Source organism: Talaromyces proteolyticus (assembly GCF_021365285.1).
Source record: "Talaromyces proteolyticus strain PMI_201 chromosome Unknown BGW36scaffold_17, whole genome shotgun sequence".
Classification (NCBI taxonomy): Eukaryota; Fungi; Ascomycota; class Eurotiomycetes; order Eurotiales; family Trichocomaceae; genus Talaromyces; species Talaromyces proteolyticus.
Window position 1 is genome coordinate 389821 of NW_025764293.1, and position 25367 is coordinate 415187.

The following is a 25367-nucleotide window of genomic DNA, read 5'->3' on the forward strand; positions in this document are numbered from 1 at the left end:
TTGAAAGAGATTGATCGAATCATCTGCACCATTGATTGTCGATGTCGGAGTCAGCTTTCATCAAATAAAAATTGTGCAGTAAAATGTAGTATAAAAGCTCGCTATTTCAGAATTGAGTTGTACCGATAAATCCAGACTGGCACGTGGCAGATTAATGAACACCCCGCGCTTGATTATGCAAGGCAATTAGCTTTCTTTGCAGGTAATATTGTGAAGTTTTTGCATTTCGCACCTCAAGAACCTTTATTGGAGGGTCTCTAAAGTAGTTAATTCCCTTCGATTTAGTTTGATTAGTCAGGATAATTCCGACATAGTTATAACCACGAGCTGTTTTAATACAAACGCTGAATTTCAGGCTTTATTTAAGCCTTTCTTGCTATGCTAGTGTATTCGCTAGCGACAAAACATAATACAAAAAAGAAAATCTACATTTACCGCTAGCCTACACGACTATTCCGCTTCAGCATCGATTAGATAGCCTCCGTCAGACCATTCAGACCCTGTTACAAGCCCAATGTGCGCCGATCCCTCGGATAGGCAACATATCCATCGCCAGGTTGCTGCGTTTGCCGGGCTGTTGGCGACCTGTCTTACAACTTGTTTTATTCTTGGGTCAGGGTGGCTTCTCTTACCTTTGACGCCTTTTGCTCGGAGCTGGGTTCGTGTTCAACCTTGTTACCATAGGTTGTATAGGCCTCCTGAGTGCGGTTCTGGAATGCGAAGCCTGCAACTGTTAGTACGAACGAGAATTTCCCTACATGGGACAGAACCGTACCTGGTTGAGCAATGTTTAAGGCGAACACTGCCAGGATCACCATTACCGACTCTAGCCCAATAAACAGACCCTCCTCGTGGAAGATTGACCCACTGTATCCTTGACTGAGCTCGGCAATACGGTAGCAGCAACGGATGAGGATAAAGAGAATAGATGCCGAGAAGAAAACGCCAAAGATCCCGAGGCGCGTCGAGAGGATCCGGCGTTGATCCACTCGCTGAGACTTACGGTACGAGATGTAGCGGAAGAGGTAGTCTAACGCCATAGCGATGAAGACAGTAAGAGTGAAGACCTGGAACGCCAGACCTGCAAGTGTGATGTACTCGCCCGATTTGTCACTTCCCACCGAACTCGATGATAATGCGCCGCCCACGGCCTGCAAGATTAAACTAACGATATCGCAAGGCACAAACACCCACACGTATATCTTGGCCGGAAACCTGCAAGCTTCGGGGCCCAAAAAATTCGAGACCTTGGCGAGCGAGACGTAGATGGCGGCGGCGAAGAAGACGGGCGAGATTGTAATGCAGCAGATCTCGATGATGAAGCCGTCAAAGGAGAAGGGGTTCTGGTACAGCAAAATGCGCCCGCCGTAACCAATCATCTCGCCGATGCAGCCGAGCGCCATCATGCTGGCGAAGAACCAGGTGTGGTAGCGGCTGCCTTGGACCAGGTGGATGAGCATGGAGACGCCGAAGAGGGCGATGAAGGCGATTTGCACACCGACGGCGGGCCGGTAGCCCTGGAGGGAGGCTTCGACGGGGCATAAGGCGAGGGTGCAGTTGGCGTCGGGGCCGAAGGAGACGAGGTACTGGGAGGGATCATTTTGGCCGGCTGCTTCGGGGGACGACATTGTGGTAATAAGGGGGGGTGGAAGATGCGTTGAGTCGAGGGCGGAATGGACGAGACTCGACTTAGGGTTAGGAAGTGTGGGAGTGACAGAGGTGGCAGAGCTGCTAAAGAAAGGTGGAGAAGGAAGGCAAACTGGCTTGATTTCGTGGTAGAACAAAGTTGTAGCGGGCTAGAGAAAGTACATCAATGAAGAGTGAGTGGATGCCAGAGTGTTGTGAGCTGATATGAAAACCCAGACTGTGGTTCAAAAGGAGGATGCGAGTGTAGTCTTAGTAGATAAAAAAGCTGATGCCTGTCGCACGACTCGTCGACCTTAGGGTTAATAGCCCTGAGAGGGGCGCAGGAGGAATTCAACGAAGCACAGACTGTTATTGGTCGAAAATACGCCGATGTTGATGCACCAGTGCTAACCCCCAGGTGCCACTATTTTCGGAACTCTCGGCCGACGACGCTAGGCAACAATAGAAATGATATACACGCTGCGCAACCAGCCCGTCGCTGGGGTGTGTGAGTTCAGGCGTGTGCCAGCACACCCTGAGATTAATCGTACCACTGTGCCTATCTATCAGTCTGCCGCTGCAAATGCTATATATGATATTATTTATCCTTGCATTCCTTCTCTTTCCCGCCTGCTTGTTCTGGATCTTCTGGATTGCATTTCTGTTGAGATTTCGCGTCAACATCGTGTGGCAACATACTTATAGGGACTGGAAACGAATTCATCTTGCCACTATTCAGTAGATACCATCAAAATCAGGAGTGAACCTACGATTTCTTTCTTGGGTGGTGGAAAACTTGGGTTACCAGGAGATACATAAGTGTAATAGCGCCACTTCTGATAAATGATCAGGGCAACATCGGCGCCGTATAATTCTCCATACTCATATACCTTGTTGGTCAGAGTGCTTCTCCTTCTAGAGGCATTCTGGCTTTGGCGTTTCCGTACCTTGCACATGCTGGGATAGATATGATATATTGGGCACAGAGCTGAAGGACTTACGATGTCTCTTGAGATTTGAGAGTTATAGTTAGAGAAAGATTGTTGTAGACTGTCGCTGGAATCTCATGGCAAGCTACGACTATTTAAAGGATACAAATTATCAGCTACAGGGTCATCCAAACTGGGACGCCTTTGGGTGGTAACGTCCCTTGGGAGCTTCCCAGTGAATGCTAAATATAGAAATAGGCACAAGTCACTATATCTATAGACGCTCATCCCATCTTATTGCAGTATCCACAAACTATTTCTTGGGTAGGTTCCCAAGGAAAGCTAAATATAGCAACTTGGGATGCAACTGCTAAGTCCAGCCATGCTTTTGCTCAACTTGTAGGTGATATCTATCCTCAAGGTATTACTATTTTTATATCCCGCCACTAGACAATTTCGACTTGATGCGTATATAAACAAACAAGCTATCCTGTTGTTTCCACATCCTCGCAAGATACTCTCAATAAACCCACATCAGATATCCCGCCGACTTATCCTAAAAATCGGCTCCTCGTTTGAGGACCTTGGTGATGAAGGAGGGATACTGCAGCTGGGATGGGCTGCACTACCTAGAGTACAATCAAGCGGCCTTCAAATATATAGAAACCGGGCTCTTCCCCGTCGAGAGCCTTTATCACAGGTCCCTGGTCCATCTCCTCGGGCAGTTCGTGCGCTGTATGCCCATCATTGTCCACCGCATCTACCACTGCCCCTCTGTCGACCAAGGGTTTCGTCGCTGGCCCATGCCCTAGCCAAGTAGAACGGTGTAACAGTGTACGCCGAGTTAGTCCACTGTGTCAAGTTTGGCGTCCTTGTCAATCAAGAGGTCGATAATCTCCAGGTGTCCGCCATCGGCTCCTAGGCTGCCTGCCTATGGCCTCGATAATTCTGTCCTCCAACACCGTCACCCTCCATCGCGTAAAGTTAATGGCTCCTGCGTTTTTAGGATCACCACCCAGGTTAATGATGCAGAATCACCATGGCTAACTATGATGCTAGTAATCCAACTCGAGTAACCATAGTACGGATACAGCGGACTATTCACCCAACGTTGCCCAAATTCGTTTTCTTACTGTATCTAATTTTTGCCGTAGAGAATATATTTTTAATATCACAGTATATTTTATAATACTGTACGGAGGTGGGCATCAAAAGTATTATATAGCGCTAAATTTGCTAATACAGTGACTACACTATGATGTTTGATCTTGTATTTAAATTTATTAGGAACTAACTAAGTATAACTATGACTTGAAGATCCAGTTACATAATTTATTACTAATAAAAATATATTAAAATATTCTAGTTGCGATATATTTACTTTTTGTAATGTAAAGCAAGGACATGTGAATTACCCGATCCCAATAGATTTACCCCTTCGGGTCTAGTCCCCGCATACGTTGGCGGATTCTATATGGACTTTGTAAGTGTCCAAAATACCCAAAAAAAATACGGAATATGTTAGAAATTGGCATGATTATGAGCCATTAGATGGAGCATGTTAGCAATGAAGCGGCCAGCAGTGGCATGGACTAGTGTTACTGGGCCAATCAGGTTGAACCTTTGTAAAGCGGTAATAATGCCGGATCAAAGTCTCCGTAGTTATAAAGGGATTCGCCGAGGATGAAATCTCGAGACATACAAATAACAGAGGGTCTAGTTGGTTTCCAGCCATACTACTCGTCAGTTAAACCTCCAGGGTGTGAATACCCTTGCAGGAGACGTGGGCCGCAGATAGCACACAGTTATGAAGTCAACTCTAGGCCTATCATCACATTTCCGCATTTGACGGGTCACGATGGAGACTAGGCGTTGGTCAAATATTAGCTAGTCTGCTGGATTTTCCGATGTCATAATCTAATTACTGCAACTCGGCACAGGATCCATGGACGAACAATACACTGGTTGTTTGGGATTGCAGGCATCGTCGGAGAAGCTGCAGGAGAACTTTAGTGAACTCCTAGTAATGCGACATTGTTCAAGGATGGCGTATCATCGTCTCTAGTCATGCTTCGTTTCCGACACTTGTGCGTTCCCCTCACGAGGCTGTGTTCAGTCAGCATCTGCGCCGCATTTTAGCGCTCATGAATGTCTTAACCCCCACTTTTAGGCACATCTTGCGTTGCTTGTAGTTACTTCTGCGCCCATTTCCTCCCAAAGATTCTTTGTATTATGCAGGAAAACACGATCAAACGAGATTGTCATCATATTTCCATAAGGCAAAACAACAATGCTTATCAAACACGTATGGTTGTTGAATCTGCCCAGAATTTCACTAGAACTGATTACCGCAAAGATTGCAGACCCGGTCTCTGAAAGAACTGCGCCATCACCAGTAATCTCCAACACGACTAATATGGCATCTAATACTGGGTCACCGTCCACAACTCAATATACACCATCATCTACACCGTCAACTGTGCGTTACCGAGATCCCGATTACCCACTACCGTCCATTGAAAGAGATACAACTTCAACATCAGCATACAGTCAGAGCAATACACCTCTATTACCCTCCGTTTCTCCCCATGCAGAAGCATTACGCCAGGGGTCTGAGTACGGGAGCTTAGATCAACGCTTGCAAAATCTGGAACTGCACTCAGTACATCCGCAACGGTCAATCTCAAGCCCCGAGAATACTGCCTCTCAAAGAGAACGGTCAATTGCTTCGCCTACTCCATCTATCCATGTTACTCCAACAGCATCAGCTACGTATTCTCATCATTCAACAGCCAACGCAGGGATAGAAGGTCTAGCTCATGGTGTTAGTGCGCTGCAAACGAGTCCTAGTCATCGACGTGCCCAATCTGCACAACCTAATAACCATCTGCGCCATGACTCTGTGGATGGCAGTCGAGCTATACGCCACTCAACGGCCTCTCCATCACGACGCCGTCGATCCAGTTCTGGAATCAATCGATCGACACATAGAGTAGAAGACGAGGAGCCTCCGCAGGCACTATTTCACGAGAGGCGAATCCAGGAAGCCCTGACTAACGCGAGAAATGTAACAGGAAGACTAGCCAGAGTTTTATCAGAAGCAAATTTACATCAAGAACAAGGTTCAAGTATTCAAAGCATGTGCCAGCACGCAATCAGATTAAGTACATTTGAACCACCTTCGCGCCGCATAGTTGGCCTCGTTGGGGATTCAGGTGTAGGAAAAAGTAGTCTAATCAACTCATTACTCGATAAAGTCGAATTTGCACGAGCCGTGAGCTTTCCTCGATTGACAATGATGACTACAAACTAATATGGATGTTGAACAGAGCAACAGCGGTGCTGCCTGCACTTGTGTGGTCACGGAGTATCATTTTCATGATAGGGATGATTACTCAATTGACATTGACTACTTCACTGTGCAAGAGCTCCGAACTCAATTTGAACAGCTTCTCAGCGCGTATCGAGAACACGAGTCGACAACGGAGGATGACGTTCGGCAGGCCATGAGACAAAAAGCGGATCTCGCAAAAAGCACTTTCCAAGCAAGCTTCAGATACAAGTTGGATGATGATCCCGAACTGCTTGGTACTCTTCCTTTTGACCAAGCCATTAACAAGATGATGGTCTGGGTTTTGGAAGTAGTTCCAGGACTCGACACGCGAGATCGTGACACGCGAGAGTCATTCGAAGACATCAATCAATGTTCTAATCGATTGAGAATATTGACTTCTGACACGGAGGAAAGAGACCAGGCATGTCTCTGGCCTTTCATTCGTAAATTGAAGTTGGTCTAACGATTCCTACCCTTCGCTCTTTTAATTTAATCAGCTAATTTATGAGCCATAGGGTGCACATGAAGGCCTATATACTAAGCAAGGGACTTATACTAGCGGACCTTCCAGGTAATCCGGATATAAAAGTCCAAGACACACGATGCTGACTGTATCAGGGCTTCGCGATCTCAACTATGCACGGCAGAATGTCACCGAACGATATATCAGACAATGCGACCAGTTATTCGCAATTACCAGAATCGGTAGAGCGACAACGGATGCAGGAGTGCAAGAAGTATTTGAACTAGCACGCCGGGCTTCATTATCCAACGTCGGTGTCGTTTGTACACAGTCGGACGTAAGTATCTACTCGGTTTCAGCTCATGATACCCTATTGACACTTTAGAAGGACATTAGGCTGAGTGAGGCAAATAATGACTGGCCCGATGAAAGAGTCACGATTAGTGGAATGGAGGAAGATATCGCCCGCAAACAACGAGAGCTCGCGTCTCTCAATGAGGATATCGATGAGCTTAACGACCTCCTTCTTCGCTCGACTGACGATGCGCAAGAGTTGCTTGAACTTCTCCGGGAGCGTGACAGAGTTATGTAAGTAGAATTCTTTATAAAATATTAACCTCAAGAAACTTACTCTCCATGCAGGAAGTCGCTAGACGGTTCGGAATTTGAGTATGATCATCCCATTATAAGAACTCCTCCATATACCTAGGTATATATATGCTAATTTGGGTAGATTGAGACGTCATATTATCACTGTGCGAAACCGGAGGGTTTGTAGCGACTTGCAAAGGCGATACAGCACGCATCCAGACCTACAAATATTCTGCGTCAGCAATACTATTTATTCACAAGAGCGTAATAAGCCGGTCCAAGAATCTCTCCCCTTTCTCAACCTTAGTGGAATTCTTGGACTGCGTCGTTATTGCATCGGTATCGTCGCCGAAAGCCACCTGCGAGCGTCAACTGAGTACATTAAAAATGAAATCCCAGCACTATTGGGTTCCGTTGAACTCTGGATTCAGGCGGCTTCCGTGAATACGAATGCAGAAAGAAAACAACAGATTACAGATGCTGTTTCTGTGATTCAGAGTGAATTAGATGGAGTAAGCACTCCCGTCATGCATTGGGAAGAATGTCGCTGATTTTCTAGTAGTTAACTTCTCCAGTGTCTCGAATCAGTGATATTACAGACCAAATAACCTCCAGCTTTGATGACCAGTTACAACAGTACATGAGTGCGTTCTGATGAACACCGGTATATCTTTTTGTTTCTGATCTTCCTTAGGGCAACGAAAGCAGCAGTGGAGTACCAGTGCAGGGGAAGCAAGTATGAGCTGGAGTTCGGTATTTATTCTTTCCAATAGATAATTCGTTCCTAGGTTCACATAATTTCAGTTACATCACTCCACATATTCAGCCTTTTGTCGAAAGTATGGAACGTATAACACGGAGGCTGCAGGATCCAGATGCTGGAACGAGGAAGCCATCAGTTTGATGAACAGTGACATGTCCGGGCTATGGGCCACATTCGATGGAAACGTTGCCTCCTACCTTGATGAGATCCACCAGGACATAGATCAAGTATTTAGAAATATTCTTAGGCTTACAAGTGGTGCCGGTCAGTAGGCCACATTTCTCCTCTACTGCTGTGGTGGGGGTATTGACGTCCAGCACAGCAAATTCTAATAACACCCTGCGAGCTCGACTAAACCCTCTCATTGCAACATTACGCCATCGCAAAAGCCTGTTGCTACACGGTATTGAGATTATTATTGAAGATTTTCGATCAAAAATGTCCGATATCCAGACTGATGCTTTCTCGCCTATCCGTACTTCAATTATTGGGCAGCTCATGGAAGCAGATTACAATGCGGCGAATATGGAATACGGTATGTCAGAAATGCTCTTCTTTTTCTATCTCTAAATTTAGTCCTCACGCACCCGCAGGTAGAGGCAGTGACCGCCGTCGGAAAACAATAATATCGTCTGGCTTCCGGTCGCGGAGCTTATTCGTGGATCATCGTCGGCGCCTCAGGAGCCAGTTCATATCCATCTCTGAGGAGCTGCAACAGGAAACAACGGATGCAGTGGCACAGCAGCTCAGATTTATCGAAACTGATCTAAATACTCTGAGAAATGAAAATGTCGTCCTGGAGAGTGAGAGAAACCCGGAATTCCGGACACGCCTTGAACTGGAAGTTACTCAGGCTAGAGAGGAGATGGGAACAGTCAGGGCAGCTATCAATGATCTTTTCAATTCCACTTTGGAAGATACAGTGATGGATGAATAAAACTTAGAAAGTTTCGATAAGCCAGTACGCAAGGCTATCACGATTCGAATTAGGACGAGCATTATCTGGTATGACATCTTCTATATCAATCACCTATACCCAGATCGCCTTAATTGGAGCAAAAATAGGAACATAACTGTCGTATGGTTTCATATTTGACAGAATTGGAATGCAGAAGATCTACCTATGCCTATAACCTTGGAAGATGCATAATTCTCTAGCTAAATAAATGTCTACACGATTAGTATTGGAATGAAATGATAATGTGGCTATCTCTGTCTCTTGCCTATAGATGTCTTTGTAGTGCATAACTGAGGAATCCAATCGGTCAACAGGAAAGAGAAGCAACATGTAGTCGGGGCCGATAGGAACCGCACATCGACAGCATGGGGTAATTGTTTTCTTTATTCATCGAATTCTTTTGTATTGATAGTAGCTCCTGGAGCTCAGGATACCCGGACCAGATCCGTGGCAAGAAGATAAGAGGATAAATAGTATTTTATATATTGTGTGACTAGACTAGTCAGAATTAGGTGCTTGATTTAGATATAAAAGAGCCTTTTTCGGTATCACCTTAATTAACAATAAGTTGAATCAAAACAGTCGTAGAGATTTAGCGCCAGCGTCAGCGTCATACTAGGGCGGACTGGTGATTAGCGGATGTAAAGGTGCTTTAATGAAGCGAAGCACGTGGTGGGACGTTAAGGCGGTGATTACGGATGCAAAAGATGCTGGCCGTGAGATGTCTAACATAGGACAATGAACAATAGTCTAAAACAATGACCAACTAACTATTACAGCCAAATATCAAAGACGAAGTCATTAAATCTCTGACGCAATTTATAGATATTCTGTCGTGTTAGCCGAATCAATCGCGCTATATTTACAGTGGATTTATCAATACCTTCGATGTCGCATTTACAGAAATATAAAGAGGATAAATAAAAATTGTATCTTTTGACGCTTTCTTTAACGTATATTCGGTTTAAAATATCAAGAATTGGTATTATAACTGTGTTGATATTATATAATAAATTGAGGCTATCACGGAATTAATACGATTTCGGATGAGGCTTTAAATAGCCCTAATTAAGCTTCGTTTAATATTGACGACATTATAATCTTTTGGGAAATTCTCTCAAATAATAAATACATCCACCCACAACACATGCGACAAACAATGTTTTTTTACATTTCAGATAGTAGGGTAGCCCCAGTCTCAGGCCTGAGAGAAGGGCTCGGGTTGTGAATGTTATGCTATGTCCACCCATGTATTTTTTTGTAATACAGCCCGGAGGCATCCAGTAATTGTAGTATCTACTGGTTGTAAAATTCGTGTACTCTTGACACCGAGTTTCCCAAAAGGAAGTAGCAAGCGAGGCTATTCTTAGTGGGTGCACATATTTGTTGTCTCAGCTGGCTTGCTTAACTACCAATTGCGTTGATTCGAGTAGTCACAGTGTGTGAACTTCTGTCAAAACTCGATATCTGGGCAGTGGATGGTTGTGGCCGAGAATAGCTAAGAGTCTGCTTAATAGATTGCAGCGCTGCTGCCGAGCGCTGCCGAGCGCTAAGGAAACTCACAAAATCCTGCGGCTATGTGCAGCTGTCAATTGGACGGGGCTACTGATAAAAGAGCGATTGCATGCATGTACTAGATAGTATTGGTAAAGATATGCCGTTCGAACCGAAGTGTATCCGCTCGGTCCTACCCCTGAGATAGACGCTGAGGGGTTAGCAGGCGCAGTCATTTGCTCGATATCTGTATTCCTGCCGTAGCGACAGCAAGACCACCAAGCGTCTCATCAAATCCAACAAGTGTTATCTCAGTGTATCGTGGCCATGTGGTTTACACTAGTGTCAGAAATCGGTGATATCCGACACTAGGCTGCGGCTGATGTTGAGACTGGCCTCACCATCCAGGGTCATTTGTGACTTGATAAGATAATACTGGTGGAGATGCAGGACATATGTGGCGACCGCTTTATTTCATGGACTTCCTAAAGTAGCATCCATTCGGTACGGTCCATGAACACTAGGTATTTGATGAATTGGTTGTATGAGACCGGTGGATCGCCAGGTGGTTTCGGACTATGTGAGGTTCTCATCTTGTTAGAAAGAGGTTTCTGGTTTATTTAATTTTTTTAAGTGAACTTCAGATATGTTTGAGTGGTTACAATTCTTGAGAACTCCAAAAGCTAGATCGGTTGGAAGATAAAACTTCTACCTTCATAATAATCCTATCAAGCCGACTTTCCTTCTGGGTACAGGAGCTCGAATTCTCCGTCTAGACAATAAATTCTCTCTCCCTCCTTCGTCATTGCATCAAATTTCACAGTTAAGTTTGCCTGTTTCGTTAACTTAATTTATATACACGTAGAAGAGAAATTGTTAACGTACCTCACCTACAAACCACGGTACATAATAATGAAGACTTATTAAGCCGAACCCTTTCTCAGGTGGACATTCCTTCTCTCGGTTTGGGTCTGGCTGCTCGATGGATTCCATTATATCACAGAACGGAAGTGTGCCACTCAACCCTGGGTTATTGGTTGAGTTGTCGCGTAAATCGCGGGCATAATAATTCCAAAGCGGATCATCTGAGATGTCTGAAAGAAAAGTTCCTAGGGCAGTTAGTAAATTTCATTAATGCGCTTTCGTAGAACTTACCATAAATGTAGATGTCAAGATTTTCTTCGCTAAAATGGCAGTGTCAGGCTGATCTAGTGATTTAGAAAGGTAGGTGTCTTACACGAGTGGGGGCGTTGGATTAACTATGAGTTGTTCGATTTGGAACAGATCTGTATCGCGAGATTCAGAGCAGAATTTTAGATTCGACCCCCCAGGAATTACTCCAGGGATTGACAATGTGGTAGCTGTGCTTGTAGAGTGCTGAGATGGGGACTGTAACCAAGCAAGCCAGGCAAGAGTATTCACAGCAAGAAAGCGTATCTGCTCCATTCTTTACAAGGGTAGGAGTAGATTTATTGATTAACGCAAACGATTCTGAAGAGGACTGAGTTTGGAGTCTAGAAATATGAGGAGAGGGGAACTCACTTTTATTCGAAAAATACGGTAGCACCCGGGAGCAGCGCTGCAATCTAATAAGCTACCTAATGTTATCATTGATCTAGGCTCCAACTTAAATGCCAAGCGATTAGGGGTACCAACAGTTTGCGAATCCCAAGAGGCTAATTGGTCTAGCGACTTTGGTGGTAAACAAAATAAAATAATATTCCATTTTAAATACAGTCTGTTTCTCTATTCGTTTCGACTTATACCTAATATAGCTATTATTATTTGGGTGTATTCATACCTCATCATACTACAATAGTATTGTTCGGCTTGGGCGTGCGGCGCTACGGCCCGGCGGCGCAGGTTCACAGGGTCTCGGCTTGTGACCATGCCGCGATGTGTGGGGCATAAGCCCAGTTACCTTGTACTTCTCGCTGAGAGGCTAACAGTTGAGAAGCTTTGCCTTACAAATACGGAATTTTTATGATTGGATTATAGATGCGCTAAATTGGTGTTTTTAGCGGTTCTAGACCCACCTTGGTGATAATGTAGAAGACCTCTATACATTTTGAAGTATTTTACATTAATATGAGATATTTTCCGCCGGTATATCGAGTCTAATGTAATTGCCGGTCAGATAGTGTGGCTTTTCAATCTTTCAAAGAGGAAATAAAAAATCGAATTAGTTGTATTCCTTAGTCCGAAATCTTGAGCGCCGGAAGTTACTTTTGGAGACCGGCATGTGGTTGCCGCATACGGTCCAGAGCATCATCTAGTTGTTGGTTTCGCGGTTATTTTGACTATCTCAATTGTCCTTCCTGGTAAATATTGAGTAAAAAAAAAACTTGAACATTCCGAATGCCTCAACTTCCATACCCGGCTAACATTGAACAATCTCAAAATTCGTTTCACGGGCGGCTCAACCATAAGCAGTGTTGACTTATAGTCTCTTCAATTGTGATAAAGGAGTTACAAATACAACTACTTATCGTCTTAGAAGGCTTAGAAACAATCATATTACTCGGGCTTAATATTATGAACAGTCAGACAGTGTATGGAATAAAATATCAAGAGAATCTGACAAATACGTTCGATTAGACCTTGATGGCTCCGTAAGAAGTTCCTAAAATAGATTATTCAGGTTCTTTCCAACCACCCATCATTAACACAATATCGCAAAACGTTGGCTACTAATGCCTTATCTACACGAGGCTATTAACCGTACGAATATGAGAAACCAGGCCACTCATCTCAGCTGGTTTTCGGCCTAATTTTGGATAGAGGGTCTGATATGAAGGCCTAGATAATAAAAAAATCACGCAGTTCAAAACTAGACAGATTTGAAATCCAATTCTGGCTTAAATAGCCAACAGTTAACTAGAGTTTTAATGAAACGCTTCCTTAGAAGTACCAACAATCGGACAGAGATTTAAAATACTAACCCACATTCAAGATAACATCATACCAACAAGACGCAATTCAATTTCTCGCTTGTATCTTTCGTATCATTTAAGACCTTGGACCTCAGCTTCTAGTATATAACATGCAATTCCTTCTGGTGGTTTTCGATATCTAAACTATCTTAAACCATATACAAGATCTTGTTCCATTTTTTTACCATCCTGTTGGCCATTAGATTTAAAGCTATCAGGGGAAATACGATCCCCGAGAATCAATCACCACCCATGTGGAGGTTTTTTTTCATATTTCTCTTTCTTTCGGGTTCTTTCTCCCAGGATTTTGAGTGGACCGCTTTAGGAGACTCATATGCGTCTGGGGTTGGTTCCGGAAACTATGTGGATGGAAGACGATGTCTACGATATGATCAAGCCTACCCAGTATTCTTGAACGAAGACCCAAATCTCTCACCATTGAATCACATCTTCAACAACGTCGTATGCTCCGGATCAACTACTGAAGAAGTCGAGCTTTATCAGTTCTACGATGACGACACCTCAAATCAACCAAATTGGCAATTTGGTAGGGCTCTCCCTGTCTTATTATACTAATCATTTGGTCAAAACTAATAAACTCATATCAGCCCCTCGTCCTAAGTTCGGAAATCCACAAATGGCTACTCTGTCTATCGGGGGTAATGATATCGATTTCAAAGGCATTCTCTTCAATTGTATCATCGAATCCACCCAGTTTGGTTACAAACCTACGAAACCGTGCGACCAGCAGAGACAGGAAACTCACGCTCTGATTGACAGCCCAGACCTGGTCAACAACATTGATCATCTTATCAAGAAAACCGTCACAAAGGGCAGATCGGGCACTATTGGTGACGCCTTCAGGTTATACGTTACTGGCTTTCCAGAGTTTTTCAACGAGAACGATCCAGGATGTGACACAGTCACATTCGCCCGGACTGCAAATCCAGTACCAGATGGCAACGAGCACATTATGATGACTACGGACCTTCGAAAGGATTATAATTCAATGAGCCGCGCGCTCAACACAGCGATTCAAAGTGCCGTATCTTTGAATGCTGATTCAAATGTCAAATTCATTGATATCCAGGCTAATGGGCTTTTGGATGGTCATCGGTTCTGCGAACCCAACATCAAGGAGCCAGATCAAAATAATGAGAATCTTTGGCTATTTCACTATCCCTATAAGCAAAACGAGGACCAAAACCCTTCTCCCGAGCTGCAAATCATGATAAACGCCACCGATCAAATAACCAATGGGTTAGATATATCAGCACTGGGGGTCAAATTTCCAAATATTTCGGTTTTTGAAGACGCACTTTGGGATGCTGTTAATGTCACTGAAGTGGCTGCAGTAAGTAGCGATCCTGTAGATGACAAGTGGTATGACCTCTGGAGAGACACTGTTGGTTGGCGTGCAAAGCTTTTCCATCCTCAAGTCGCCTACCATTCTGCAATCAGGGAGTTGGTCCTCAATCAGTTCCTAGAAGATACTCGACCGGCTACCAAAGGAAACGGGACATGTGTACCCGTTGGTAGTACCTTTGACCCTCAGATGCTGCGAATATTATCTCTCGGTGGTTCGATCACTTGGGGTCAGCAGTCTCCTTCCGGTAATGGTTACAGAAAATACCTTCGTGATAAACTTATTTCCAGTGAGTTCCTTCTGCCCCTATTCGCATCTGCAAGACTCTGGTTCTCAGAAAAATGGTCACGGGTGGCGTCCTTCGAGTTGGGCTCTTTTGGAAGCTAAATCACGGCACCAATTACTACCCCAACCTTTTCAGAAAGACGTACTAACACGCGGATAGATGGAGCCAATGTAAACATGGTTGGCACTATAAAGCACGGAACTATGGGAGACAATGACAATGAAGGCTGGTAAGTTCCCCAATTCTACAACACGTTTTACATTTCAAGAACCTCCGTGAAGATCACGAATTTTTCCACGGAATATTTCGTGCTACGTGCTACAGACTAGTGCATTCTCACCCTACTCCTATCACTGTTCTTGTTGCTACAAGAAATATGCTTACTTTAACTATAGGCCAGGCTTCCGCGTTGACCAGATCAGCGATAGAGCCAATAATGATCTTCCGTTGCTTCCCAATCTTGTTCTCATCAACGCTGGCACCAACGATGTAGCGCAAGACTACGATATAGACACTATTGACCAGCGTTTAGAAGACCTGGTTAACAAGCTTCTAGACGCAATACCTGGCACTGTGGTTATAGTCTCAACTCTTTTGGTCAATCGCAACGCAACTAAGGAGTCTATCACCCAGGGAGTGAACTCAAAGTACGTCAATATGGTTGAAAAGATGGCTGATGCGGGCAAGTTTGTCTACCTTGCCGATATGTCCAGCATCACAACCGAGATGATAAACGCCCGGGACGGAACTCATCCAACTGACTGTAAGTGGGCGAAGTTTTTCCTTTCGGCAACTTCTGACTTGTGATGGCAGACGGATATGAAGTTATGGCTGGATTATGGTACAGCGCCATTCAAGAGGTCTACGCCAATTGCTGGTTGACTGCTCCGGCAGCCGTGGCGGGCTTGAATGATTCTGATACACAAGGAGGGATCACAACGTGTGAAGCAAATTCTGCAAATTTCCCTGCTCCAACTCAGATCCAAAAGGGGTCTGGATACAACGATAGCAATTATCAGTAAGTACAACTGCCATCTAACCTGATAATTACAATTGAATCTCGATCAGAGAGATTATCACAGAAGGTGTATGCACACAAGGATTTGAACGCTGATGATAAGATAGTCATGTGGGACATCCTTATGGTGAAATTCAATTACAGCAAGTAGACAACCAGCAGGACGTCCAACATACTAGCGCTTATTGGGCGGATATGAATGGAGATGGAAAGTTTAAGACAATCCATTGGTTTAAACAGTTGTTAACATTTTAATAGGTGTTGATGATTTTATTTATAACTCTGGAGAGGGAGTTCTTGGTATCGTAATAAATGATGGAACAGGTAAAGCAGGATTATGGACATATAATGAATATGCCTTGAATATCAGCATGGGTCTTTGTCCTGACATGCGATTTGGTGATCTCAATGGAGACGGACTTGCTGACTGTTTTTGCGTGGGATCTGATGGGACACTTTCTGCATATCTGAATGATGGTGGTGGAAGTTTCCCTACGGAACCAATATGGACTGCATTAGGCGTTATAATGTCTGCACAAGGCTATAGCAACGATATGGTCAGGTTAGCGGATATAGACGGGGATGGTAGGGTTGATTACTTGGGTATTGACGCAGATGGAAATGTTCGAGGATGGAGAAATGTCGGCACAGAAAAGACTGGATCGCCAAGCTGGGTGGACATGGGCATTATTAATAGTGGAGGCACCATGGGAGACGTAAATGGCATTCGCTTTGTAGGTTTCCGGAGCGATCTGTCAGGCCAATGAGAGTTTGCTAATTTCCGCGTTACAGGTCGATATCAATGGAGATGGTATTTTCTACTCTTTCATGAAATCATTCCGTTCTAACAAGCCTTAGGGAGAGCTGATTGGGCTTGGGTCAGCAACACTGGTCAGATCTACACTTCTATCAACCAGCGCGGATCGGATCTTAGTTATCACCCTGTCTGGCTACCTACCCTACTCACACATCAAGGAACTGGACAGGGTGGGCCAAACGTGACAGATAGATCCCATGTCCTGCTTGGTAATGTCATAAATAAAACGTTCACGGCGGACACAAATTTTCCAAAATACGATGCTCAGGGAGTAGATTACACAACTATTTTTGAGTCTGAGGACAAACTATCCTTACACGCACATGTTTTAGGTAATTCAGGCATTGGCGGAGCCAGGACGAAAGGAGACGGCGTACACTATTGCGACATGCGGGGATCGGGAACAGGTATATCTTTCCGATAACAAAAACAACCTCAAAGATAACTAATACATTCCAGACGATCTGGTGTGGATTGGTAAGACTGGGAACCTGACACTTCATGCAAACAATCACATGCTCCCAGCTTGGGGACAGTATCAACATATTTTTATCGCGACGGAATCTTTGATGTCCGGTCATGTCCGAAAGGACATTCACCTGGCAGATCGTGAGTCCTATTTCTATTTCAAGTCAAAGAGATTAGCTGACCGTGCCAGTTGATGGTGATGGAAAATGCGATTTCCTTCTAGTCGACAAGGAATCTAACTCGATTCATATGCTACGCAATGACTACTCCCGGGAGACGGACACCTTTTCATTCACAGATGTGGGAACTGTTTCGGGAGGTGTCAATTGCCAAGAACATTATGGGCCTGGATTGTTTGATCTAGCTGTTCGATTTGCGGATATTGATGGCACGTATCTCTATTTAATTCTCATTTGCATAGTCTTCGAGCGCTGTCTACCGCTCAACTATTGATCTGGAGCTAATTTCTATGGTAGGCGATGGCAAGGCCGATTTCTTGTGCATAGGCCAAGACGGTACAGTGAATGGCTGGCTGAATAAAGGACTCAACAACTTCCAATCCGCAGGGATCATAAAGACCACCGAAGGAAAAGAACGTGCCAATCTCCGGTTTGCAGACATAAATGGAGATGTAAGGAAGAGCCTCCAAGTCCAAACATTAAAATACCAGAGACAAACTGACACACAGTTCAAGGGACGTGCGGATCTCCTCGCGCTAGACCCAGTCTCTGGAGCTGCTGCAGCTTGGACCAACGGAGGATCAGGCGGCAACAGCGGTGAAACATTTAACTGGCAGAGTCAGGGTACTGTATTTCCTGGAGGGTATATGAGAGGGGAATGCATCCATTTTGCAAAGTAAGTTCAAAATATTTGATATTAACTTCTATGGCACTTACTGACTGTGATAGTATCAACGGTTATGGACGCGCTGATTATGTCTATATCGAACCCAACCTCGCCCGCGGGGATGTCATTTATAATGTGTGTGCTTAAATAAGAAGCAATAGAATGGCGGTGTGATAGATCTCTCATTGATTGAGGGTACTCCTTGTCTTTGAATTCCAGTTATTTGTGGTGATTTATATTGATAACGCTAAAGTTGTATACCTAAGTTCTAGATTGAGTACAACGTAGAGTAAATGAATTTGGATATAACTGATTGTCAATGACAGGTATTTTTGAGGAAATCATTTTTCTTGATCCCTTTTTGGATATTTTATTTATGTAGATATACTATATGAGAACTAATATAATTTATTTGATTTGAGAATTATTCTGGTTATAGGGTTAATAAATACTGTGCTTCTATCTTTCTTTCTCTTGGTTCTCTATATTTCCTCTGTCGCTTGTGTTAATTGATATTTTGATTCCATTGTTGTTTTTAGGCATGTTGGTTTGTTATTTTATCTAAAAGGAAGCTCTCTATAATGCTCGTTTTTTGTATAGTAATGTCTAATGAAGTGTTATGGATATATAACATTTTGAAGGCTGAATAAATTTGAGTTCTTTTGACACATATATGATATTATTATTGCTACATGTGTGTCTACATTTTAAGACCTATTGAGTGAATATATAATAGCAGACTAAAAAAGCTGCTTATTTTATTTTATCATATCACAAACTACGTATACAAATTGTTGACGCTCACCCCCTGATAGACTTACATCTCAAATCTGCTAAAATACTAATAAAACTCATAGGGTTACCGACTGCATTGTACCCTATCAACACTTCCTTGGCAATGGCTGCTTTCAGACCGGCACTGCTGTGAGGCCTGACAGCAGCAAGGGCGCTGCAGCGGCGCGAGAGCGAGCGCAGGCACGTGATGCGGGCTCACCGAGGCTTATATAAGTGCCAACCCTGGAATTGGGCGTTGGCCCAATTACCTCAGTATTACTTTTTGGGGCTTAGAGGTTGGCAGTGGCAAGAGCGCTTACAGCTGCCTCGTCGGTTTCCTTCAAAAGCGATTGTTAAAGTTTCGCACCTGATGTCTATAAATATGTGAGGGCAGTAAGAACTGTGTATGAATTAGTAAGATAGATATATTTGACTGATCCATTTATTGCTTATGTTCTTGTTTTAAATTTATACATATTTACTACATACGTATGTAGTAAAGTAAGAGTGACGACGATAGGGTTTAGGGTTAGGGTTATCCGCATCCTGGGACTTGGACCGTGCCTCAAACTATTGATTTGCAAATCCAAGAATGGCAATTACTCAGCCGCTCTAGTAAGAATTAAATAACTCAAATCTTCAATAAATAAATCATTAAATCGATAAGTCATAGTGTGTCGCAATGTTGAAAAGTGAAAGAAAGTACGGCGCCTCAGCGCTGTTCGTACCACAGCGCTGGCTCTCAACCCAACTCGTTAAAAGTACTGCGTATGTGTTTTATAACAGCGCGGCCATGACTCGAAGACGGCTTAATAGATCAATGGCCAAAGCACTCACTACATAATAGACGGCATTAAAGTTCTCATCAAAGTATCATGTGGGAAAGCCAGCACATCATGCAGCCTGCATCATCGTTATCGCGCTAAAGCCAAACGGTTGATAACTTGATTGTTAATGCAGCACAAAGCTAATGTCTCGTATTAAACTAAAGTAATAAAATAAGTACTAACACCAACGCGCTGCACAGTGCAGGACAAGAAGATCCACCTACCCAATCGGTCGAGCGACTTGGGCGCTGTTCCCGTCAATCGCAAATAGTGGGAAATAATAGCCGTTGCTTTGTTTTTCTGAGATAATTAATTGTTGCTTTTTTTCATCGGCGATGACGATGGACATTGTTAGCGCTGATTTGAAATTATGCTTAGAATCTGCAGATTATTAATATTTAAGATGGGTGGGAATACTTTTTCTTTAATAATTACTTCACCTACAACAACGGTTCGGACTACAATGATTATGTGACGACAAAATATGGCAAACAACGAGGCGACACAAAAGCCACCTTTGACCGGCTTAAAGGGTAAATTTAAGGATCAGCAGTCCAGACCCGAAGTATAATGTATAATCACTGACGGAATCAGTCCTCGAATTGGCTGGTACTGTCATAGGTCCGTTCACTGGCATGGTCCTCGCGGATCTAGGCTGCGACGTCGTTAGAATCGATCCACCCAGCTCGAAAAAGAACAGTCCCTGGATTGATTCACTTTGCCGTCGCAAAAGCTCCGTCGTTGTCGACTTCGCATCGCCTAGTTCCCTTCAGGCCTTCTTCGATCTGCTGACAGTTGCGGATATTCTGATCGATCCGTATCGGCCAGGCGCCTTTGAACGCTCGATAGGGATGAATGCAGAGGAACTGTGCCGACAATTCCCTCGTCTGGTGTATGCGCGTATAAACGGGTTTGCGCACGACGATCAAACATATAGCCACGCTGTCGGCCATGAAGGAAATTATATCGCCGTGTCGGGCGGGTTGCCGTCCCTGCAGCATATGCGCGGTAAGAATGGGGTGTTGTTTAAACCCACAACAAATTATTTGGCCGACTTTGGCCCTGGGAGTATGGCGTGCATAGTCGGCATTCTCTGTGCGCTGATGCAGCGGTCTGTCTCGGGCAGGGGTCAGGTTGTCGATGCCAGCGTGCAGCAGGGCACGGCTTACATGTCGATATTCCCAAGACAACGAAGAGAACATGCAGAGCAAGCGACGACGGGTGAGCCATCGCTCGATACGGATCATGCGCCATATTATGATATTTACCGTACGCGGGATGGGAAGTATATGATTCTCGGGTGCATGGAGGATTTTTTTACGAGCGCATGCTACGGGGTGTAGGGCTTGATCCTGCAGTCATGCCTGGACGCGATGACCGGAGCAATTGGCCTGCTTTGAGAGAGGTTTTGGGGGAGAAGTTTGCTTCTGAAACGCAGAAGCATTGGAGGTCGGTGTTTGATGGGGCAAATGCTTGTGTTAGCCCGATCTTGGATTTCGATGATGCGGGCGTTGATCTCGGCCGGCCATTGGTACAATTGAGTGAGACGCCGTCGTTACCAATACCGAAGGAGCATGGGATTCCGTCCTTGGGCCTGGGAGAAGGTAGTGCCGATGCATGTCGACGATGGTTGGGGAAAAGGACGGACCTGGTCATTGATAGCTCGAGTTTCATTCTCAAAAAGAACAATGGACGAGGGTTGAAATCCAAGCTGTGATCCTTGCATGACCGAGATACTGGCCTGGATGATAAATAGAAGGAAGCAAGGAATTCGCACACGGACAGAAAGGGAATAAGCAGAAGACAGCCGGAGAGGCTAAACTTTGACCGGCGTGTTGGTAGTCAGCGTGCAGATCGCTGTCCGGGTTGACGATGCACAGGCTTAGAGCAATAATATCAATGTAAATATTAAGTACAACGGCGATGGCCATGGCCATGGTATTTAAGGAAATTAGTCGGTCAGCACGAGTCCGTCGAAACAGACTAGCTAAGCTGCTAGTCTGGCAGGAGATTGGTCGCACAACCTGCTCGTCCTACCTGCTTGTCTCATGCTACTCGCTGGGATAATATCAAGTCAACGCCATGCGCGATGAACGACATGTGTGATGTGAGGAGTCAGACGCGGTCTGGATGGGAAGAACTTGGTAATGGTCATAGCCAGCTCAGGCCGAGTCGGCCCAAGCGGGCGACACACAGTCACACGCCGACACGTCAGTACTGCAACGTACAACGTCGTAACCACCTGCCTATTAGCAGACGAGCCACGGCATCAAGGTATAATCCTTCTGATATCTGCTGCAGGCAGTCCCAATGCTCTGGTTCTGAGGCCCGCCGCGCGTGCGGTGGTTGGCCGAGACAGCACCATAGCATGGGTCGTTATGCCCGAGCCGGCGACGCTATCACCAACACGGTTACCTCCCACCGCCGGGTCTGACAAGCCCCTCTTGTTGCGCGCTCGCACAGTGTATGCTATGATTGACTGACCGACGGACTGACTGTGAGGAGACAGCTGTCCGAGCGCAGCCCGCCAACTCGGTTGCTGCCGCCAGCCTCTCAGCAGGGACTAAGTGCTTTTTGCTTCTACTTTATTTAAGCATTGTTGTATATTCTCTGTGCTGTCACGGCCTGTTCTCGATATTGACCGACTCTGAGTGAGAAATGCGCTGGGGAAGCGAGCCGCAAGCATCTGCCTGGCCCTGACCTGACTCGCCCACCGCCCATCGCTCATGACACGAGACCGAGACCGATCTCTTCCGTCCGTGAATGCATCTCTGGATCATCGACAGCATCTCGCACATTTCCCTGTGCAATCCGCCCGACCCATCGTATCGCATCGCTGAATCTTCACGGCGGCCGCAAAGATAGAGAGAAACCTCGATACCGCTTCATCGCATCACGCCGAAATTAACCAGAGCCACGATGAGCGGGCCAAGTACGCTCGAGGTGGATGTAAGTGGTTCGTTTTCGTTATTCTTGGTCGCCCAACTGACAAAAAAATCCAGAGCGGAGAATTGTACGATTCCTCGTCCATCTTCAGCAGCCAGGCTGATAGTCGTGAGTTTCGCATCCTGAGAAAATATTTAAAAAAAAATTACTAAACAATATCTTCTAAGGCTACGGCGCCCCCTCATTACAGAGCTACAGCTACGAAAACGGCCGACGATACCACACCTTTCGACAAGGGTCGTACATGATGCCCAACGACGAGAAGGAACAAGAACGGCTCGATCTCGCCCACCATATCTTCAAACTGGTTCTACGGGGCCGTCTAAGCCGAGTGGTTTTTGAGTGTCAGCCCCGCCATGTGCTCGACTTTGGCACGGGAACGGGCTCGTGGGCGATCGATTTCGCCGACGAGAACCCGGAGGCGCAGGTCGTTGGCATCGACTTGTCGCTCATCCAGCCGGGCTGTGCGCCGCCGAATTGTCGGTTTTATGTCGACGACGTCGAGTCGGGGTGGACCTATGAGTCGAAGTTTGACTATGTGCATGGTCGTGCCATGGCTGGGTCCATCAAGGACTGGGATTCGTTGCTGGAGCAGGCTTATGAGAATCTCAACGACGGTGGCGTGATTGAGTTGCAGGAGTATGAATCCGTATACAAGTCCGACGACGACACTGTAACCAGAACCCCGGCTATCAGCCTGTGGCAGCAGAAACTGAATGAGGCGGCTGAGGCGTATGTCTTCCTTCCGCTAGTTCCGAGGTAGTTGCTGACCATGGCAGAATCAATCAACCAATGAACCTTGCCCAAACGTTGAAAGATCGACTCGAAAGAGCCGGATTTGTCGACGTGCGTGACGATGCATACAAGGTACCGCCTCTTCCTACTCTCCACTTATCATTCCTTTCTTTCCCTAATATATTGATAGATCCCCGTCGGCCCATGGCCCAAAGACCGCCGGCTGAAAGAAATCGGGTACATGCTGCTTTTCCACTGTCTGGAGGGCCTCGATGCGTTCACGCTCGCACCATTCAGTCGTGTATTGAGCTGGTCTAAAGAAGACATCCGGCAGCTCACGGAGCGCGTCAAGAAGGAATTTCTCACAGGAACCAATCATTTATATGTGATTATTCATTTTGTGCACGGCCGAAAACCAGCGTCGACGTCATAGGAAGGGAAGAAAGAAAGATATAAAGAAATCGGTGTAAAAATTGAAATTGAAATTGGTGCTGGTGCTGGTGCTGATGCTGATGCTGGTGCTGGTGCATGTGATGAGTTATGATACCCTTCAATGTTTCATGGTATTTGTTATGTTCGTGGTTCGTGTTCATATTGGTGTTGTTGCTTCTGTTAGCGTATGGTAGAATGAAGTATGGAATACTGAAGCATTTATTTTGGTTGGGATGAAAATGGGTGGCTATCTGACTATAAGTTTCAATGTTTATAATTATTTCTCGGTGTCAGTTAGAAAGGGTTAATCTTCAAATATCAGTGTATACAAATCCATATAAGCGATAAACTCATACACTTTTAGTAGAAAGATGGACTTTCTTTTGAATTTGATCAAGGATTAACCATTGACTTGAAAGACCAGAGTAATGCAGAGTTAGATATCCTCAACTTGATTCCTTGATAAACTCGACATTAGCGCTAGTACAAACCTGATGTCATTCGTCGACAACCCTGAAAAGACCATATATTGGAATTGTATTTGGAATTGAAATAGACAAGTAAATAGAATATCATTAAGTTAGGCACTGCCAGGTCTTACAATTTTGTCTAGACCCGACTACCAAGACTGAAGTATAAACTCGGATTCCCCCTTCTGGCAAGTAATGAAACAACCAGCTGACCATTCTTCCTCAATATTGAGTACATCCCATAGTCAAAGTATATTAACATGTTCTCAGTTCACGTAATACACAACTCTGGCCCTCTCTAAAAAGTAAGTATATCCTATCCAAGCCAAGCATCAATCCATCCAATAACCTCTGCTATCCATACACCCTGGCTGGCTGACATGGTCAGCCGGTGTGGTTACACAACACGACCAGTTCCTGCAGCCGCATGTCTACGCCAATGAGCATTACGAAGCCGGCCATATTACTCTGCGGGCCCTGCTTATTTCTTTTCTTAGGATGAGTTTGTTCGACGGCCGAGCAGGAGTGATAGACACATAACGGCGCGGGGCCGGGGAAACATACCGGTTTACCAGTTTGTTGGGTCAGAAATGCAAATGCACGCCGAGTCAGAGGTTCGGCAGCTGACCCGCTGAATAGATTACTAAACATGAAGTTTCAGCTGGGGAAAGAATTTGAGAAGTGTTATCAAACGGGATCATCGTGATCATCGTGCTTTCCTGGTGCTTGAACTGGGCATGCTAAAGGTGAAGAAGGTTTGTGCAATCGCTAGGAATCAATTGGCGGCAAATGAGCGTCAACTCCTGGATAGAATAATAGGCAATCGCATTATCAGCATGCTTTAGCACCTTAGTGAATGGAGCGTTTGAACTGGTGGGTGCCGACCTTGCTTCCTATTCTCACCTAGTATATTCATTATACGATGCCATTGTCGAGTCATGCAATATAACACAGCATTGCACTCGTCAGCCAGTGGAGACAACTCCATGCGTTGCTATTACTACTTTCAACCAAGATTGCTAAAAAGAATCAGCAAGTTCTCGCAAAGGAGGGGCCTCCTGCAGCATGACTAAACAGGTAATTTCCTGACATCTATCTCTGGCCGATACTCCATAATACCGGAAACCATGGGAACACACGACAATTGTCATTTGCACACTAAATATTGGGATTTTGGAAAAAACCGAACCAAATGAAGAGGGAAAGCCGAGGGGGCCCGGACCCGGTCGGTCCCAGCACTGTGGTAACTGCCAGCGCAGAGAGCTGCAGGATACGACTTCCGGCCATGCAA

At 45.1% G+C, this 25367-nt stretch overlaps 7 protein-coding genes across 7 annotated transcripts; 5 read left to right on the plus strand and 2 right to left on the minus strand.

Annotated features, from left to right (window-relative positions):
• Positions 1–344: 344 nt before the first annotated feature.
• BGW36DRAFT_331319 (putative sphingoid long-chain base transporter RSB1) lies at positions 345–1880 on the minus strand. Its single transcript, XM_046212832.1, has 2 exons — positions 776–1880; positions 345–724 (listed from the first exon to the last, which is right to left on the minus strand). Exons 1-2 carry the CDS (start codon positions 1626–1628, stop codon positions 603–605), a joined length of 975 nt encoding a protein of 324 aa, XP_046065292.1. The 5' UTR covers positions 1629–1880; the 3' UTR covers positions 345–602.
• A 2802-nt stretch (positions 1881–4682) lies between these two features.
• Positions 4683–7660, plus strand: BGW36DRAFT_392225 (uncharacterized protein). The gene is made up of 9 exons (XM_046217673.1): positions 4683–4860; positions 4912–5829; positions 5885–6342; positions 6405–6460; positions 6508–6689; positions 6741–6940; positions 6995–7021; positions 7086–7455; positions 7506–7660. The coding sequence occupies exons 1-9, from the start codon at positions 4846–4848 to the stop codon at positions 7596–7598; spliced, it is 2319 nt and encodes a 772-aa protein (XP_046065293.1). The 5' UTR covers positions 4683–4845; the 3' UTR covers positions 7599–7660.
• Positions 7661–8144: 484 nt separating this feature from the next.
• On the plus strand, positions 8145–8643 carry BGW36DRAFT_402321 (uncharacterized protein; the record flags this gene model as incomplete). The annotated part of the gene is made up of 2 exons (XM_046218853.1): positions 8145–8241; positions 8300–8643. 2 exons carry the CDS (start codon positions 8145–8147, stop codon positions 8641–8643), a joined length of 441 nt encoding a protein of 146 aa, XP_046065294.1.
• Positions 8644–10428: 1785 nt separating this feature from the next.
• BGW36DRAFT_392228 (uncharacterized protein) lies at positions 10429–11715 on the minus strand. The gene is made up of 4 exons (XM_046217674.1): positions 11396–11715; positions 11314–11342; positions 11044–11267; positions 10429–10991 (listed from the first exon to the last, which is right to left on the minus strand). The coding sequence occupies exons 1-4, from the start codon at positions 11602–11604 to the stop codon at positions 10887–10889; spliced, it is 567 nt and encodes a 188-aa protein (XP_046065295.1). The 5' UTR covers positions 11605–11715; the 3' UTR covers positions 10429–10886.
• Positions 11716–13343: 1628 nt separating this feature from the next.
• On the plus strand, positions 13344–18039 carry BGW36DRAFT_434114 (SGNH hydrolase-type esterase domain-containing protein; the record flags this gene model as incomplete). Its single annotated transcript, XM_046221370.1, has 14 exons — positions 13344–13638; positions 13700–14746; positions 14903–14972; positions 15139–15506; positions 15557–15761; positions 15869–15888; positions 16020–16495; positions 16554–16572; positions 16620–16985; positions 17038–17187; positions 17237–17412; positions 17468–17677; positions 17741–17901; positions 17955–18039. The coding sequence occupies 14 exons, from the start codon at positions 13344–13346 to the stop codon at positions 18037–18039; spliced, it is 3648 nt and encodes a 1215-aa protein (XP_046065296.1).
• Positions 18040–19977: 1938 nt separating this feature from the next.
• On the plus strand, positions 19978–21210 carry BGW36DRAFT_365889 (CoA-transferase family III domain-containing protein; the record flags this gene model as incomplete). Its single annotated transcript, XM_046214694.1, has 3 exons — positions 19978–20026; positions 20088–20762; positions 20837–21210. The coding sequence occupies 3 exons, from the start codon at positions 19978–19980 to the stop codon at positions 21208–21210; spliced, it is 1098 nt and encodes a 365-aa protein (XP_046065297.1).
• Positions 21211–22317: 1107 nt separating this feature from the next.
• BGW36DRAFT_80201 (S-adenosyl-L-methionine-dependent methyltransferase) lies at positions 22318–23894 on the plus strand. The gene is made up of 5 exons (XM_046222604.1): positions 22318–22442; positions 22496–22547; positions 22607–23171; positions 23219–23306; positions 23365–23894. Exons 1-5 carry the CDS (start codon positions 22413–22415, stop codon positions 23605–23607), a joined length of 978 nt encoding a protein of 325 aa, XP_046065298.1. The 5' UTR covers positions 22318–22412; the 3' UTR covers positions 23608–23894.
• The last annotated feature ends 1473 nt before the right edge of the window (positions 23895–25367 follow it).